General features: G+C 44.5%; 4 protein-coding genes across 10 annotated transcripts; 2 read left to right on the top strand and 2 right to left on the bottom strand.

Annotated features, from left to right (window-relative positions):
- Positions 1–27: 27 nt before the first annotated feature.
- On the top strand, positions 28–4,191 carry nostrin (nitric oxide synthase trafficking). Of its 3 annotated transcripts, none has more exons than XR_008693392.1 (16): positions 28–581; positions 678–763; positions 856–939; positions 1,156–1,218; positions 1,311–1,392; positions 1,461–1,523; positions 1,601–1,699; positions 1,785–1,910; positions 2,063–2,161; positions 2,242–2,367; positions 2,563–2,671; positions 2,757–2,845; positions 2,959–3,084; positions 3,355–3,513; positions 3,676–3,788; positions 3,858–3,914. XR_008693392.1 is itself a non-coding variant. In XM_029137099.3 (16 exons), the coding sequence occupies exons 1-16, from the start codon at positions 486–488 to the stop codon at positions 3,992–3,994; spliced, it is 1,734 nt and encodes a 577-aa protein (XP_028992932.2). In that variant the 5' UTR covers positions 471–485; the 3' UTR covers positions 3,995–4,191. The 3 variants fall into 3 exon arrangements, 2 of the variants coding, with proteins under 2 accessions (XP_055360959.1, XP_028992932.2); XM_029137099.3 differs by having other exon boundaries at positions 471–581; positions 3,355–3,610; positions 3,696–3,788; positions 3,858–4,191; XM_055504984.1 differs by lacking the exon at positions 3,858–3,914 and having other exon boundaries at positions 3,355–3,623; positions 3,696–3,788.
- Positions 4,029–6,412, bottom strand: spc25 (SPC25 component of NDC80 kinetochore complex). 2 transcript variants are annotated; one of them, XM_029137111.3, is made up of 7 exons: positions 6,251–6,412; positions 5,761–5,936; positions 5,455–5,520; positions 5,115–5,261; positions 4,774–4,899; positions 4,441–4,539; positions 4,029–4,323 (listed from the first exon to the last, which is right to left on the bottom strand). In XM_029137111.3, exons 2-7 carry the CDS (start codon positions 5,909–5,911, stop codon positions 4,199–4,201), a joined length of 714 nt encoding a protein of 237 aa, XP_028992944.1. In that variant the 5' UTR covers positions 5,912–5,936; positions 6,251–6,412; the 3' UTR covers positions 4,029–4,198. The 2 variants fall into 2 exon arrangements, with proteins under 2 accessions (XP_028992944.1, XP_028992945.1); XM_029137112.3 differs by having other exon boundaries at positions 6,143–6,277.
- A 155-nt stretch (positions 6,413–6,567) lies between these two features.
- abcb11a (ATP-binding cassette, sub-family B (MDR/TAP), member 11a) lies at positions 6,568–16,237 on the bottom strand. 4 transcript variants are annotated; one of them, XM_029137095.3, is made up of 29 exons: positions 15,395–16,237; positions 12,915–12,996; positions 12,810–12,825; positions 12,664–12,712; positions 12,274–12,512; positions 12,104–12,191; positions 11,956–12,021; positions 11,839–11,906; positions 11,589–11,760; positions 11,384–11,508; positions 11,136–11,310; positions 10,945–11,058; positions 10,753–10,863; positions 10,543–10,668; positions 10,270–10,473; positions 10,008–10,178; positions 9,741–9,930; positions 9,562–9,649; positions 9,388–9,490; positions 9,131–9,310; positions 8,937–9,041; positions 8,710–8,871; positions 8,418–8,621; positions 8,091–8,332; positions 7,856–8,012; positions 7,579–7,776; positions 7,293–7,499; positions 7,059–7,205; positions 6,568–6,989 (listed from the first exon to the last, which is right to left on the bottom strand). In XM_029137095.3, exons 2-29 carry the CDS (start codon positions 12,961–12,963, stop codon positions 6,789–6,791), a joined length of 3,957 nt encoding a protein of 1,318 aa, XP_028992928.1. In that variant the 5' UTR covers positions 12,964–12,996; positions 15,395–16,237; the 3' UTR covers positions 6,568–6,788. The 4 variants fall into 4 exon arrangements, with proteins under 4 accessions (XP_028992928.1, XP_028992929.1, XP_028992931.1 ...); XM_029137096.3 differs by having other exon boundaries at positions 15,898–16,237; XM_029137098.3 differs by lacking the exons at positions 12,664–12,712; positions 12,810–12,825; positions 12,915–12,996 and having other exon boundaries at positions 15,898–16,237.
- Positions 16,238–16,239: 2 nt separating this feature from the next.
- On the top strand, positions 16,240–17,615 carry dhrs9 (dehydrogenase/reductase (SDR family) member 9). Its single transcript, XM_029137109.3, has 4 exons — positions 16,240–16,552; positions 16,635–16,893; positions 16,969–17,132; positions 17,289–17,615. Exons 1-4 carry the CDS (start codon positions 16,240–16,242, stop codon positions 17,510–17,512), a joined length of 960 nt encoding a protein of 319 aa, XP_028992942.1. The 3' UTR covers positions 17,513–17,615.
- The last annotated feature ends 102 nt before the right edge of the window (positions 17,616–17,717 follow it).

The following is a 17,717-nucleotide window of genomic DNA, read 5'->3' as shown; positions in this document are numbered from 1 at the left end:
AGATGCTGCATTAAATTTCTCTCATGCCAAGGGGAAGGATTCTCACAAGGATCAACTGAGCTTTTCAGCCCTTTTCAGGTTGGACATAGAACCTAAAAGGAAGGAAGCCGTGTCTCCAGTTCTGCAGCAGCCGGTGGGGAAGCAGTGGGAAATGTTTTACTAAGTGTAATAAAGTTACAAAGTGACTTATTAGAAGAGGCTCTGCTTTTATACAGCATGAAACAATAAATCTGTTCTGATTTTGTTATAATTACTGTGATCGCTGAGAGTTTCAAAGCAACAGCTGAAAGCTTCGTTATGACTTTGTCCCCTTCACTGCCTTCATACCCATTTTGATGTATTTATATAAATATATTTAGTGTTTTTGATTAACCCTTCTTGCCCACAGTGAAACATTGACTTGAGTTCACGCTGCTGGTTTCTTTTTTCCTCCCCTCACTGGACTTTATTTGTACTGTACTCACACCGGCTCAGGTGATTTCCGCATGTGTGACTTTGGGAGGAGGGTGTTCAAAGTCCCGGGTTCAAAGTCAACAAACAGCCGCAGCCTTAAGATGAAGGACCCTATCGGCACCTGCTCTGTGAGTATTTATGCAAAAGCTCGACTCTGTGGAGTAACAGTTGAAGGTTTGAGTCACGTTTAGCCTTTTCTCATTTGAACTCACTTGTCCATGCAGTATAACCAACTCTATCAAAACCTGAAACGCTTTTCAAAGACTGGGGAGAACTTCTGCAAAGAGCTCATCACCGTTTTCCAGCAAAGGTAGGTTCAGCATTCAGACTCCGCTTTTAACGGCTTCAGACGTTACTGTTTTACTCAGTGTCCTGTTCCTGTGACCTTCCCTGCTCTTTCAGAGCCGAGCTGGAACTAAACTATGCTAAAGGGCTACAGAAGCTTGCCACCAGACTCATCAGGGCCTCCAAAGGGATGTCAAACAAGTACGTGACACAGTGAAGGCGTAATCGCCTCAGTCTTTTGTCTGTTTTGCATTTAACATGACCTCTTCCTGGGGCCCGGCCGCCATGTGGCACGGAGGAATGATGATATTACGGGAAATAACAAGCCCCCGGCGAGTTAGACGTGATCAGAACACAGGCAGGTGTCGGGCTAATTAGCCCCCAGCTCTAACCTTTTCATGCTGCCTCTCCGCTCAGTTCCACCTACAGCGCCTGGTGTCATGTGTCAGATGAGATGTACTCCAGAGCAGACGCCCACAGGTAGTTTTCAGCCACCTCATAACTGGCCCTGTCCTCCCATGGAACGAAGGCAGGGGAGAGTTGGATGTAACACGCTGTGCTGTTGTTTCCAGGTCGTTAGGAGCCGCGTTTCAGGAAGAAGTAAATCTGGAGCTACGACAAGTCCTAGACGAGCATAATAAGAGGAAGAGGCCTGTATGTAACTGATTTATTCATCTGCATACATCGGCTCATCATCTCTAACCTTTAATATCTTTTAACAGCTTGACCGAGTCATTGAACGAACTGGAAAGCTGGTTACCGCTAACTGGAATGAACAACTCAAGGTAAACAATAGTTTCACTGTATGTTAAGTTTAGGATTATACATTTTTGTAAAATCCATATTTTCTCTGCTCAAACAGATGAAAAAGAAACTGAACGGTCTGACAAGAGAACACGAGGCTTTGTTCAATTTTGTAGAGAACAACAAACACATCTCCACAGAAAAGGAGAAACAAAAGGTAAAGCACACCAGCTCCACGCAGGTTTCACAAGAACCCGTCATTATCTGGGTTGGGGGGTTTATCTGTCCGCTTTAAACTACAGATGGTTAACAGGCTGACGAAGTCGGCAGAGATGCAGGTTCGAGTGGATGAGGAGTACTTTGGCGTAAACATGGACGGACATCAGCTCAGACTGAAGTGGGAAAATACACTGAAGGCCTGCTACCAGGTGTGAAACAATGTTCTTATACAGAGCCAGTGAGATGTAGAGGCCGGGTGGAACTAAAACCTTAACAGGTCACTGACCGTGTTGAGTAAGTGACAAGTCCATGTTTCTGTGTGCAGGAAGCATCACAATGCTATCGTGCTTTCTCCTTTCAGATTCTACAGGAGCTGGAAAAGCAGCGAATTGAAGTTCTGTGCAACATGCTGAAGAAATACAGCCTCCACATGTCCAGTCTCGGTCAGACCCTCAAACATGTACGACATCTCCACAGCCGGCCAGCTCTCCAGTGCATACATCCCATCATGCACAGTAACCTACACTCTGCCTCGCACAGGGTCAAACACAGATAGTACAGCTGGTCCAAAAGGTGGACATGGACGCAGACATAGAAGTCTTAGAAGAGGAAAGCAGAACGGCAGCTGACGATAACAAAGTGGAGCTTCTGATGACAGATTATTTTGTAAGTGTCAGGACTAGGACTGATTTAGTGACTCACCCATTCAAAGACACACAATTCAACTCCGCAGGAGGTGTCGTTGTGACAGTTGACCTGCAGATAGTCAAGCTGTACCGTGGTCAAGCACGAAAACGACAGTATTTTCAATTCATTTCTGATTTACTAAAGCTTAAATTTCTGATCTGTCTTTTACACCAGGAGGAGGACAGCAAATCACTTATGAGCAAAGACAGGAGAGGAGAAGCTATAAAACACAAACTCCAACGACTACAGGACAACATAACAAAAACAAGGAACGACCGTGAAGGCTAGTTGAGTGTACTCTTCATTTAAAGGGTGCAAATAAATCCAAAGATTTGTAATAAACTCAACACAGGTCATTCTTGTTACAGGAATTGAAAAACTGATAAAAACATACTCTGAAAATCCTTCATTTTCCAACCACAAGAACCTGGAGGAAGCAGAACAGCAGCTTGATGAGGTAAATGTGCATGGCATGTAGACAGACTGCTGAGTGGGTGGGTGATGTATGCAGATGGATATTTACTTGAATTTGATTCGGTGAAGCACGTTCTAATGTCCTCTCACCTGTAGAGCACTCTAAAACTGGACCTCCTGGAGGCGACTCACTGCAAACTCACTGCATCTTTGTCTGAACTGGAAAGAAAACCCAAGAACTCTCACAGATTTACTGACAACATTGTGAAATGGAAAGACAGGGTAAGACTTTTAGTGAAATAACTATTATTCCCCTTATTAGCTGTCTGCTTATATCAGAGGATAGAGGGAAAACTGGTATTTCATTAAAAACTGACTTTTAATTTGAAACAGATGTTGATGAAAATGAAACAATTAGTAGGACAGAATGTAGTGAACTGATACCAGTATGTCCTGCTTACGTCTCGTGTGCATTTACTCTTTTTAAACGCTTTTAAACCTATCTGAAGAAAAATTATGCAGCTCAAACAAAACCTAAAATATTCTTCCAAGGACTGTGAGCACAGCGTTGTTCAACTGAGCCGTCCGATCAAACTAAGGAGGACAGGAGTGAGGTCGCGACAGTCCCTAAGAGCTTCCATCATTTACAGAGGACCTGTTCAGTTTGCCACGCAGCAGACTGAGAGGCCTTCGGCCGGCGCCACTGAGCAGGTCAGCACCTCAGCTTCCACACATGGAGGCGAAGGCACAGCATGTGCAGACGCTCCTGACGAAACCCTGCCTCACAGAGGTGGTGACGTTAAAGAAGGTAACATTTCTAGGTAAACACAAGATTTGTTAAGAAACACAGCTTTTTTTCTTTCTCCTAAGAAGCAATGAAAAACACTTTTCAGGTCAAAGTAAATCAGAGCTGTCCAGTGTCGGGAAGTGCAAGGCCCTATACAACTTCACACCTCAACATGATGATGAGCTGCCTTTAACAGAGGGTAAGCTGCACTTCTATGGAAATCTAAACAGTGGTGACAGACCTGTTCAACCATTTGCTTGTTACACAGGAGATCTTCTGGATATCTACACAAAAGAAGACAATGGGTGGTGGTTTGGGGAACTTAACGGACAGACTGGCCATTTTCCATCTACTTATGTTGAGGAGCTGCCTGTATTACACAGCATCAAGTCATCTGATGCCTGATCGAGACTCTCAAACAGAACAAAACCACAAGAAATCAACTTTTGTGCCAAATATTTACTAATCACACCAGAAATCATGCCAAGTGAAACTATACAGGTTTTATATGCAACTACTGAATAAGGAGCTGTTTAAAAATAACAAAATAAATCAATACATGCTGATCCTGCTGTAAGGACCTGGTCCTTTAATTTTTTTTTTTTTATATCAGCGGTTCACTTGAGAGATGAACTCTTTCCTGACGTTGGCCAGGAATGCTGGTAAGTTATTGGTCTCCTGAAGACGTCTTTCCAACACTGGTAAACATTCAAGCACGGGGTCACTCGACACAACTGTAGAAATAGAAGATTCGAGTAAATCTTATGCAAGCCATGTGCAATTTTGTTACATATCACAAATGTCTAATGTTACAGGTTTTCAAAAGACAGGATATTTTGTTTCTAACTTACTTTGATAGGATCCATCATCTTTAAGTCCCATTGTTACAACAAAGGCACTGTCCTCATGTGCAGGGTTGATATTTCGGAAAACAAACTGCAGCTTTTCACCTTTACAAAGACAACAAAACCATTCTGTACATTCACTTTAATTTATAGTATTTACAGAAATCATAACATACTATTCTATACCTAGTATTTTAATTTCAATCATTACATCACATGTACAGTTATTGCTGTGCATGGATTATGTGGGCGTTCGCTGGTGATTATATAAAACAATTCTACCAGTACACAAACCCTGTTCTAATTTGACTGATCTTTGTTATTTTATGTTGGACATACCTTTAACCTGTTGTGTTGTTCCACATATTGTTCGTATCTCCAGTCTTAAAAATTCCTGAAACATCAGTTTGGCTTTTTGAAGATTCTTGAGTCGCTCTTTGTTTGTTTTATTTTGGGATTCAACTACTGTAAAAGAAAGAAAAAAAAGTACAGTACAAAAGTAAATAAACCAGTATAAAAGTAGAAATTGATTTCTTCCTCACTATGCTGAAAAATCCTTTTACATCATTGCTTAACATCAGCTCCATAACAATTAATAATTAATATAAGAATAATAATGAAGGAGTGGTAAACGTCATTAATAAAAAAAAAATCTATTATATTGTCAAATATCTACTTACACTGTTTCCTTCGGGTTTGTTCTTCTTTACGTCTCTCTATCTTCCGAATAATTTCATCTTTCTGCATCTCCTTCTGCTCATTTTCAGCCATCACATCAGAAATGACACGTCGTTTCTCTTTCAGTAGGTCATTTTTACGCTCCAAATCTAGGAAATAAATGCTCAATTAGTTTAACACCTCTATGGATCTATACTGTTGATCAGAAAGTTGTGAATTTTTTAGCAAATTAAAACAGCTTTGTTATAAGAAAGGTCAACGTAAACAACTGCAGCATGCAAACACATGCATTGCTAGAGGTGAGAGACAGGGATGAATATTGAACCTAACGTAGAAACCCACCTGTTTTGAATGACTGGTCGCTCTTAAAGAGGATCTCATCCTCCTTGCATTTCTTTAAACACGTATCTGCACAAAACGAAGAAACATCACTAAATGACTATACAATCACATTTGAGAAACATGAGGTGAATGACTATATTGCTTATAAATTTCTATACCGTATCTGCCTAGTCAATGCCTTTACACTTTATAAAAACAGAAAATTATGTGACTAGTTGATTTCTGTTAGGCGTTGTGCAAGGAAAACTTCAGTGATTGCTATTAAAAAAGCTTAGGTAAAAGCGTAACGGAATGCATAGAACTTACCAAGTGCAGATTTCATAAACACTATGTGTGACTGACACAGCGTGGTAGTTGTGTCTAATATCTCCCCGAACGTTTTGAGCCGATTGTTGTGTCTCTCCTCCATCGCACTGGCGAACTTGACAGTGATGTCCGGATCAGTAATGGATGCCATATCAGAGTTCAAGATGGGACTGACGCTAAGAAACAAACAGAGGTTTTGCAACTCACTCGGTTTAGTTACATCAAGCTGTGTAAAAGACAAACTAAGAAGTTTAGTTTAGTTCAAGATATCACTGAGTAACATTTAGGCACGACCAAAGCAAATGAAGACATCGGCCTTTTCGTATAATTATTATTAATTATAATTATCACAATTGCTACAATGAGCTAGCTAGGTGCATACATATTATCCAAAGCTTCCGTCTCCTGCGCAGCAAAATAAGGCACGTCACTTCTTTAAACATTTGGTTTAATAACGCGGGTTCTTAAACCCGTACATACAAATACTCACAGGCTTTAGAACGTTTCCAGTAACTTTGATGATAATCGCTGTTATAGACGCAGCCGTTATTTTCAAATATCCGCGGTCCGCGCGCAGAAGGCGGGGACTGTGGACCGGACGTGACGTAGAATGACTCTTGTCCGTCTTGTTTTTCTTTTTTTTTTCTCTTCTTTAGTGATAGAGGCAGTCTGCATCCTTAACGGTGCATTACCGCCACCTATCATACCCAAACCCACCTCAAGTGTCTGTATCGTACAACACCCCATGGCTTTATTATGATATATCGCCATCTAGTGGTCAAAAGAAGAAGGCCACGCACAACTGGATAAAGGTAAAGTCCAAGTTGAAAGAAAAATATGTTTTAATAGAGCAAATAAATACACAATTTTATCACCACAAAAATATTATTTTAAAGCTACAAAATCTAGTCTCCGAATCGAATCTGTGTTTTGTCTATACAAATAGATACCATGACACAACATCATTCATTACAAAATACAATAAACGCTTTACAGGAACATCCGTTTGCTCGTTATAGTGCCGGCACCTAGCTGATAGGGGCACCTGTTGTGTAGAGCTTATAATATGCCCCCTTCTTGGCCATGAGGTAATCATGAGTGCCTTGCTCTATCACCACGCCACGAGACATCACTGCGATGATGTCAGCAGTTTGGATGGTGGACAGCCGGTGAGCGATGACGATGCAGGTTCTGCCTTTCCTTGCTTCATCCAGAGCCGCTTGAACAGTCTGCAGAAAGGCAACAATTTGTCAGGATGACGTAGAAGGGCATAAATAGTGATGTGATGCACAAGGTACCTTTTCGCTCTCTGTGTCCAAGGCAGAGGTGGCCTCATCCAAGAGCAGGATCTTTGGGTTCCTCACGATGGCCCTGGCAATAGCGATGCGTTGTTTTTGTCCTCTTGATAGCTGGGAACCTTGAGCACCAACCTGAGTCTCGTATTTCTTTACCATTTACAAATACATTAGAAGTGAGAAACGAATTGGGAGGACGTAACAACCATGCAGCCGTTCTGAAATGTTCCCACTCACATCTGGTAAGGTCATCACAAAGTCGTGAAGATAGGCTTTCTTAGCAGCTTCTACAATCTCCTCCATGCTGACGCTGCGTGTGTTATCGCCGTACTGTATGTTCTCAGCTATGCTGCAGTCAAACAGGATAGGTTCCTGGGACACGATGCCAATCTGAGATCTCAGGAACGGCACGTTGATTGTATGAGACGGGCAGCCATCAATCATCTAAAAAAAAAAAAAGACAGACGAAGGAATTAGAAGGGCTTTCGGACGACTGGTTAAAAGTCTGAATTAGTCTACACACCACTTGGCCTTCATCTGGGTCATAGAACCTTTCCAGCAGCTGAACACTGGTGCTTTTCCCACAGCCACTGCTCCCAACAAAGGCCAGAGTCTGACCAGGCTTCACAGACACAATCAGGCCGTTTAACACCTGGGTGTGTGGTCGTGTTGGATAAGTGAACTTGCAGCTGAGGAACTCGATTTCACCTCGGAACTTTTCCTGGAAAACGAAAAGCGAGGCTTAATATTGATTATAGATCTTACTATGCAGCATCTTCTTATTTAGGGATGTCACCGACCCATTTTCCTCCGTGCGTGGGGCTATTATTGATCTTTGGAACTCGATCCAGCAGCTTGAAGAGCTGAGCAGCAGCAGTCTTGGCTTTGGCGTAATCTGGCGTGAAGGAGGAGGCTCTGCCCAGCGCCGTCCCACTGATTACTACCGCAGAAATCACTCTGCAGACGCAAGGTGGAACGTCTGGTTTAAAGCCCCAAGAAGCTCAAGCGCCCATAAAAGATAGATCTTTTGCTAACCTGAAAACCAGCATATAATGTAAGCCGTCAGCAGTCACCAAGTGGCCACCAAAGCGAAAGGAAGCAGCGTACGCCATGAAGATGACACACTGGGCGAAGCCAAAGCAGATGCCGTAGATGTTTGCTCTCTTCTTAGCTGATTTATACGGAAGCTCAAGCTTCTGCTCATACGCCTCCACAAACGAGCTCTCTTTGGCCAATCCTGCAATAGTCCTGATGTTGGAAAGGGCCTCACTAGAAACCTGAGGGAGACAGTGCAGTGTTTATGCTGCAGCCCGTGGCCACGCAGAGACCTCGTGAATTAATGGTGAATGAAGGGAATCTTACCTGACCGGCTGCTTCCATGGCCTTTTTATCTTCGTTTGCGAACCCCGTGAGCATTTTGGCTTGGAAAACTCCGGACAGCCCAATGAGCGGCAAAAAGCACATGATCACCAGCGTCAGCTTCCAGCTGAAGTAGAAGGCGATGATGAAAGAGGCGCCGATGTTGGTCAGCGAGTTCACGATCATGCCGATCTGAGAACCGGTCGCCTGAAGAAGCCAAATGTAAGACAACCAGACTGTGTTATCACTAAAAACACTGATTATATGTGTTCAACCGTACAAATCTTTGCCTTACCCCCTGCACCATGGAAGCATCAGTGGCCAGTCTGGTGGTCAGGGCTCCTGGACTGTTTCTGGGGTCATCAAACCAACCGATCTCCTGTTTCAGCATGGCCTGAAAGCCCACCTTCCTCAGGCGCCGAGTCAGCAGCTCTCCAGATTTCGCAAAGGCGTAACCCTGAAAACCAGCAAGTCAGAACCTCGTCTCCCAACTCAGTGACCCAAAAAAACGCTCACACAAACCTGTAAAAACTGCGAAAAGAAACTCGTCACAGCCACGATGCAAAACAGGACGCATATCCCGTCGATCTGCTTCCTCTGTTCATCCAAGTCACTAATGGCAAAAGTCTGAAAACACAAAGATGATGCCCATAAAAATGAATGGTTTTGAATAGTAGCATGGAGCATGGCGGCATCATTGGGGGAGCGTCCCTTACCCCCAGGATCTGGCTGAACAGGATGGCATAGATGGGGTTGACTGAGCCATTGACAGCAGCTCCCAGTGAGCCCAGTAACATGTAGGGCCACTCGGGTTGGTTGTACTTAAGGATACGAGCCACTGGGGCCGATTCTAAGTGCTCGTCGTCATCATCATCTTCATCATCCTCTACATGGTTCTGTTAAAATATGACTTGGATCTCTTAACCGCCATTTAGCAAGTTCACATATGCCAAAGTTTAAGCAGCAGACCTACGTCCTCTAGTGCCATTCCCTTGTCTGAACACATTGCGATGCTGTCTGATAAAACTTCAGGGTCACTTGACAATGTTTTCCCAGAACTGAAACGAAAAGAACTCCTGCGCAGATGACATGAAATTAGTTTACAGACACCACAGTGACGGGGTAAAAGCTCTTCAGCGGATTTTACCTTGACCTATTGCTGGATCTGACGCTTCCACAGCTAAAGCTTCTGGCTTTAAAGGGTGGATCGTCTTTAGGAGCTTCACTGAATTCACCTGGTAGAAAGTAGTGAATGAATTACTGCTTTAAAGGCAATAATTAACACACTAAGTGTTAATTATAAAGTACTGACTATAATGATCCTACCTTTAGCTGTGTTGCTTGTCCCCTGGTTTTGCAGTGTGACCAGAGTGAAATAGACGCCTTGTCTCTCCAACAGCTCACTGTGCGTTCCCTTCTCCACCGCCTGTCCGTGCTCAAAGCCGACGATGACGTCGGCATTTCTGATGGTGGAAAGCCGGTGGGCGATGGATATCGTTGTCCTGCCCGTGCGCACCTGCGGATGCAACCTTTGTTACGAGTGTCAGGGCACGCAGTGTGGTGGTTGAAGTGACGTGCCCGAGGGTGAACCACCTTGTCCAACGCTTCCTGCACCACAGCCTCGCTCTCGTTGTCCAGAGCGGACGTGGCCATGTCCAGCAGCAGGATCCTGGGGTTTCGGATCAGCGCTCGAGCAATGGCGATCCTCTGCTTCTGCCCTCCACTCATCTGGCCGCCGCCTTCTCCCACCAGGGTTTCAAATTTCTGGGTAATGTATTGTTTGACTTGTTGAACCCTACTTTTACATGTGGTTTAAAAGAACGGTCGTGAACGTCATCTGGAGTGAGTACTGTACCTGTGGCAGATCCATAATGAAATTATAGGCATTGGCCTCTTTTGTTGCCTGGATAATGTCTTCCATCGTAACTCCAGGGCGCCCGAAGCGAATGTTTTCTGCAATGGTGGTAGCAAACAGAATAGGCTCCTGCTCGACGATACCGATGAGAGAGCGAAGCCACTGGATGTTCAAGGTGCGGATGTCGTGGCCGTCCAGAGTCACCTGACAGGGAGATTCTTATGAGTGATGCCTTCACTTTCCGCGGGCCTTCCGTGTTTGTTTGAGCGTTACCGTTCCTCCCTTCGGGTCATAAAACCGCTGGATGAGCTGGACCGTGGTGCTCTTCCCGGATCCGCTCGGTCCAACAAAAGCAGTGGTTTCCCCCGCTTTTACCTTCACACTCAGACTGTTTAAAATCTACAAAAGATGCAGCGTCACTCATGAGCTTGTTCTGGAAAAACTGAACACTAAAGGCAAAAGGCTAAAGGTAAAGAAATTGACCTTGACATCGGGCCGTGACGGGTAGTAGAAGGCGACATCGTGGAACTCAATGTCACCCTTTACTCTGTCTAGTTTATGTCCCTCTTCTGAAAAGCAGTCGATTTCCGGTTCCTGTGAACGCAACGGCAAGGTTATTTCACGGTGCAGGACGTTCCTCTCCTTATTTTGCTTCGGGCAGAATCACGAGTTTACCCGATCGATGGTGTCAAAGATGCTCTTTGCAGCTGCGCGGCCGGACGCAAACGCCTCCAGACAGGGTGAGGCCTGACCCAGGTTCATCGCTGCCATGAGGACGCCGAAAAACACCTGCAAGCAGCCACAGCAGGAATCAATACAAAATAATACCAAAAATTGCTGTAGGGTCCTATGTTTCTTCTGCATACCTGAATAAGGCTGCCTGGAGACAGCTCCTGGGTTTCAATGACCAGTTTAGAGCCATACCAAAAGGCCAAAGCGTAGCAGAGGAAGATTATGCACCACAGGTACCCTTGAAAAATGCCTATGATGGCCCCTTTTTTCACGCCCCAGTTCTGAGCTTCCACCAGGTTTTGGTCGTACCTGTCCACGGGTTTCACTTTAGTCCCTTTATGACCATTCAGGACAGTTAGAATGGTATTGTTTGTGATATTACCTATCTGCTTCCTTTTGCTCGCCACCAAACGCAGCCACCGTTCTGATGGACGACAGCACCTCGTCGGCCACCGCCCCTGCCTTCGCGTAGGCCTTCAGCTCTCGACCCGTCAGCCTGGCCACGCCCTGGAGGGAGGAGCAGTATCACCATCAGAAGCATCCAAAATAAAAGGCCGATATGGACTTTTAGACACTCAGACTCGTACCATAGCCATGAGTCCAGCGGCTATACCGATCAGAGGGCTCACTGCTATGACGACCAGCGTCAGCTTCCAGCCGCCGATGAATCCGACCATGAAGCCAAACACGAAGGTGGAGAGCCTCTCAATGAAGATAGACACCTGATCGGCGATGGCGTTGTTGATCTTGTTGATATCACTGAGAGGAGTCATAAAACAAATTTTATTTGCAGGCCGCCCCCCCCCAGCGGCGCCCTGATGGCACACCCGGACTCACTCTGAGATCCTCGTGTTCAGTTCACCAACGGAGGTGCAGTCAAACCAGCCGATCTCCATTCGCATCACCTTTTTGAAATAAGTCTTTCGGAGGTCATCGGATCTCCATTCGCATCACCTTTTTGAAATAAGTCTTTCGGATCCGGTGAGTCTGTCTGGCGGCCGCTGACACCCAGAGGAAAATCTACATCACAGCACAATCGAATGACATAACATGTGACGCTACTGAACAGAAAGCTGAACATGAATAGGAAGATAACACCCACCTGAAAGTAACTAACAATCAGGACTCCTAATCCAATACCAATGTAGTAATATGCAAACATGGTCATCTGTGCTTCAATGTCCACGTAACTAAGAGAATGAAGTGTGAAGCAGCATTAGCTCTCAGGCCTTGAACTGTAAAAAGAATCAGACCAATAAGACAGTGACTCACCCACACTCCATGGTGCCGTTTCCATCCTTTTCATACACGGAGCCGTTCTCCCAGTGAATGGTGTGGTTGATGCACTCCTTGCCCTGCTTCAGTTCCTGGACCTCCAGCTCATAGGCCACAAACGTGTTGGTCATCATGCTGTACACCAGAAGCATGAGGGGCGAAGCTGCTCCGTGCACGACGGCACACAGACTCCCCACCGCCATCATCCCCACTTCCTTCCCGGTGGCGAACCGAAACTGCAGGAGGGGAATAAGGGGGTTTGATGATTTGTTTGTGTCTGGGTTTTCATTTAAATGCCTTTACAGAGTGACATCACAGTCGAGTAGAGGGGGCACAAAACCGTGACACACTCTCGATTATTCAAATTAAAAGATCTGCTGTACTTACCAGCTGAAAGTATCCGACACTCAGTGTCTCTTCCTTAGTTTTCTTATGACTGCATTATACAGAATGTACAATTACATAACCTTTCCCTTTATAATACTAACATCAATGCTTAATCTTTGTGTTGTCATGTGTCAGTGCAGACTTACCCATTCTTGTTCTCTGCTAAAAACAAAAGTAATATAAATATTTAGAGCAGTTTGTAATTGCTTCCCTATTTCATTGTGCCATTCTAATATTAAATGCACCCCCACCTTCTGTATCTCCACCTGATAGTGTTGTGATTTTAATAGATTTTTTCATCTTTGCTCAAGTCTGCGTTTCCTCATGTGGCAACTGTGGATTAATCAAACCATCAGTGTTAAAGTAAGTAAGTAAGATGCCTTCTGGTCCATGTTTGCTTTTTATAAGCTTGGGTTATACAAAAGAATTTCTTTTACCATTAGTACATTGAATCACATTATATAACTTGACAGCCACCGCCGATCGACATGAAAGTCACGTGTCACGTCAAGTCGAATGACTTAAAGTTAATGACAAAATGAGTTTTGCTACCTATTTAGTTTTAGAAGTGATTGTTCAACACACCTGCTACTTCTCTCTCCACCCAAGTCTATTCAGGACAGACGGGAGGTGAAAGCAGACTGAAGCGTTAAGTCCACACAAGGCTGTTTAAACGATTAGTAAAATGGTTCTATGAGGAAATAAAGACTCAAATTTACTGAGATTTCAGATTTTCAGGCAGCGCAATAATAAAGTGTAAAGCAAAATACTACAATGATACTCTACTTCAAACCGTAACTATGAAAAGTATATTACAGTAAATAGTTTACAGTATAGACATATAGAGTATTTGTTAGTTATTGTTTAGTGGTAGTAGTTATGGAAAGCGTACCTGTACGTCTGCTTTCTTCAGAAACCCACCAGCTCCACTGAGGCTCATCAGACTAAACTGGTCTCTTATTTTCAGGTAACCTATGCCTCTCCTTTTATGCCTCCCCATTATCTCTACACATGTTGCACTGATAAGGGTTGTGTCAGCATTATGTCCTCTCTCACTACAGTATGTCCGAAGTTATTCTCAATTGATTGAATATTTCAATGGTGACGGTAAGATCTTTCTTTTTGGTCCAGCAGTGCCTCCATAATCACGTTAAACATTATGTTAAAACTGTTGAAACTAAAATCTGTAATGGTATTTGTATTTATATAAAAAAAAGTTAAATGTAGTATTTAAACACATACTTTTCTAGGAGACTGCTACAAGATTGTGCAGCTTTTAACACCTGCCTAAATATTATTTATGTTAGAGCAGATGTGTTAGGGGTTAATGCCCTCTAGGACAAGCAAGTGGGTTCGGAATTTGCTCCTTTTTTACAGCCGGTTATTATTCATAACCCAAGTGATTGATAATACTACATGACACAGGGGTAAACTGTGTTATAGGTGTAGCTGCTCTCACTGAGATGATGGCTCAGTGATATGATACTGCACCAGCAACTGTGACATAGGGAAGCACAACATGGAACCAAGGAGTTATATTCAAGTATATATTTAGTTTGTATATTTCTACTTTGCTAGTAAAGATGCTATCGGTGCTATTGTACATACTTGCAGAACTCCTGCAACAAGAAACATTTAAACTGCAGTGTTTAATTGTGATTAAAGGTGATAATACTAGATCTGTATTAGAACAGAAAATACACACTACAACCATAATGATGGTGCTGTCAGGAGAAGAGCACACGGCTGAGTAATACAGGTAAGATAACATACTTTCTAATACATGTTGTACCGTCTCACAATAGAAGCGTCCAAGTGAAAGTTTCAGCTTGGTGTTTTGTGAAGGCGTGACCTTCATACTTTAGCTGCCATGCACTGCAGACTGATGAGTCCCCGGTGTTGCACAAACACATAAATGCACATAAAGCATGACAAATCAAATGATTACCGGTAATCATCGCCAGACCTGACAAAATACTCATGAGGCACAGTACAGTGTGCAAGAAACCAGAAGGGGAAGTCTGGTTCAAATGCAATGCTTCAGATGTCAGTTTGGTCAAAGACAAAATAATATAACAACAATATATCAAACAAAGCTTTGTAGAGAAATCTTTCTTGGGTTACAGTTTGGTTCTACATGTTTATGCTATGTTTATTCTCTGATAACCCATCTGATGACATCATATCAGTTAATGTGAATTGAAATAGGAATGACTAATATCTATATAGCCCTTGATGCACTATCCTAAATTTGAACCATAACTAAAATAATAGTAAAACATTTAGAACATGTTGGAAAGTAAATTAATATAAATTTTCAAAGAATATTTGTAATAATAAGTATATAAATACAAAATGTACTATGTGAAACACGCAGACTGATTCAGACCCATTCATTTGTCCAGCAGATGTCGGTAGTCTCGCGTGATTTCGGTGGAAAAACCTGTTGCGATAACCGGAAGTTGGTCCCATGGCACCAAATTAAAAGCAAGGCGCTGACGGAAGAGGAGCAAACGTCTGGTGGACAGTTCGCCGCCGCCTCCTCCGATACTCGTCTTCCTGTCACAGCGGCTCAACGAGACGCGGGTTCGTGCGCTGGCCGCAGTTTGACGGGTGCTGTAAGTTCTGTTTTACGGTTTAATAAGTTCTACGTGAATGGGGTCTACTACTTCTGTGTTTTCGCCTAATCTTTAAATCGCTAACCAGTATTAACCATCCAACGCCTCTTCACCTGGTCGTTGTGTATTGCAGCAACTTTTCGTGGTAGAATCCGGTTTGGCATAGTTTTTAACCGCCTATACGTTGGATATGTTGGACCCAAGTCTAAGTTCCTGCAAACAGCCAGCGGCGAAATAGTTAAATCATGACTCCTGCAGCCCTCGTTTTCAATCGGTTGATTTTAACATCTTGCAGATGCAAATTTTAAAAGATAACAAAGTGTTCAGTTTAGAATCTTCAACCCATTAACTGGTGATTTGCAGTGATTTGACTCCATCGTGTGTTCAGGTCTGTTCTGCCTGAATTATATGTGACCTCAGCACCTGTGGTGAATGAGATCTCAGGTGGGTTCTCTATGAAACGGGCGCTTATGTCTGTTTCCTTCAGTGTTTCAGTCATTCCTTCACACCGTGAGAACTGCATTAGCCAAGAGTAAGGATTTAAGTCTGTTGTTTGTCTGTAAACATGCTAAAGGCACTTAAATACATTAAACAGTGTATAATCACAAGTAAATACCTTGCTGGTCGCTTGCCATGAACAGGTCCTCGCGCTCCTCAACTTTGACCCAGAACGTTGTGTAGCGGAGCCTCGTGTGGGTCGTCTGCTCACCTGCTTGATTCCTTACTCCACTGAACTCTAGATGCTCTCGCGAGACACACCGCTTCGTGAGCGACCTTAATTATGCTGAAGCACAAGCTCCTGTTCACGCCATTCAGATGGACATCCACTTCCATATTCACATAATACATAGTGTCATCAAGCAATTTGCTCCACAGTCTCCACACGGCTGTAGTAAAACACTTGCATTCTCTATGTAGACCTTCAAAATAAGAATCCTGCTCCTTTCCCTTTAGAAACATGTTCCTGTATCTTCTTGGACTGCTGGCGCTTTGGCTCGCGTATCGCTGGTACAAGGAAGCCAAGAGGGTTCCCAACGAGCAGGAGCGCTACGTCTACGTCACCGGCTGTGACTCCGGCTTCGGTCACCTGCTCGCGAGGCACCTGGACGAGCTGGGGTTCCGCGTGATCGCCGGCTGTTACACAGAGAAGGGCGAGGACGCGCTGAGGGAGGCCTCGTCCACCAGGCTGACCGCCGCCCGCCTCGACGTCAGCGACTCGGAGAGTGTCCGACAGGTGGCCGATCTGATCAAAACTCTGGTTGGGGAGAAGGGTGAGTGCCTGTGGCCTGACTGGTGGGATCACATGGATTTCAGGGACTTCAGGTTGGCGCCTCTGCTTGTTTGTCCCTTCAGGCCTGTGGGCCGTCGTGAACAACGCCGGCGTTTCGCTGCCTTCCGGTCCCACCGACTGGCTCACCATAGAGGATTACAAGGGCATGCTGGCCGTCAACCTGGGCGGCGTGATCGACGTAACCCTCAGCGTCCTGCAGCTCGTCAAGCGGGCCAGAGGCCGAGTGGTGAACGTCTCCAGCGTGTTCGGGCGGATCAGCCCGTTCGGGGGTCCCTACTGCGTGTCCAAATACGGGGTGGAGGCGTTCAGCGACAGCCTGCGGTGGGAAGACGCCCGGCGCTCGTTCCTGCGGTAGGTGGGTCGTGCGCGTGCTGACGTGCCTCTCGTGTGTTGCAGTCTAAACATGGCGCCGTTTGGAATCAAGGTGGCCTGCATCGAGCCAGGCTTCTTCTCAACAAATGTGACCAGTACAGATTTGGTGCAGAATAACGTGAAGCAGCTCTGGGACAGACTGCCTCAGGAGATGAAGGAGGATTATGGACAGGACTTCTTGGCGGAAAGTGAGTTACAGCCCATTGCACGGCTCACACCAGTTTAACTGGATTTGATGCATTTACCTGGAGCCACACCTGAACATGTTATCCATTAAACTGGGATTAGAAATTATTAGAGACAAGTAAAATATAAACTACTGTCATCCAATGTTTATCTTTCAGCTCTGCAGGGTGTGGACGCCAGGTTCGAGCAGTTAATAGACAAAGACCTGATGAAGGTGGTCAGCTGCATGGAGCACGCCATCGCCGCCGTTCACCCTCGCACCCGCTACTCTCCCGGATGGGATGCCAAGTTCTTCTGGCTGCCTCTGTCATACATGCCCACCTGCATCACTGATCGAATTTTTATTAGAAATACCCCAAAACCCAAAGCGTCTGTGCTGTAGCCTTGTCAAATCTACATGGCGGAGTAAAACTGGTTGAAGATTTCCATTGCAGAAAATGTTAACCAAGGTTTACGCCATTAAAATGGTCATGGCCTGTACTAAGCATGTTGTCTTGTTCATTACTGGATCTAATCTAAACACCAGCTCTCATGGTTACAGCTTTTGCTCTTAATCACTGTCACAACTTTGTCAACATTTACTCCTG

This window comes from Betta splendens, chromosome 21 (assembly GCF_900634795.4).
Source record: "Betta splendens chromosome 21, fBetSpl5.4, whole genome shotgun sequence".
Taxonomy (NCBI): Eukaryota; Metazoa; Chordata; class Actinopteri; order Anabantiformes; family Osphronemidae; genus Betta; species Betta splendens.
Note: the sequence above shows the minus strand (reverse complement) of the source record. Positions and strands in the feature narration are given on the sequence as shown.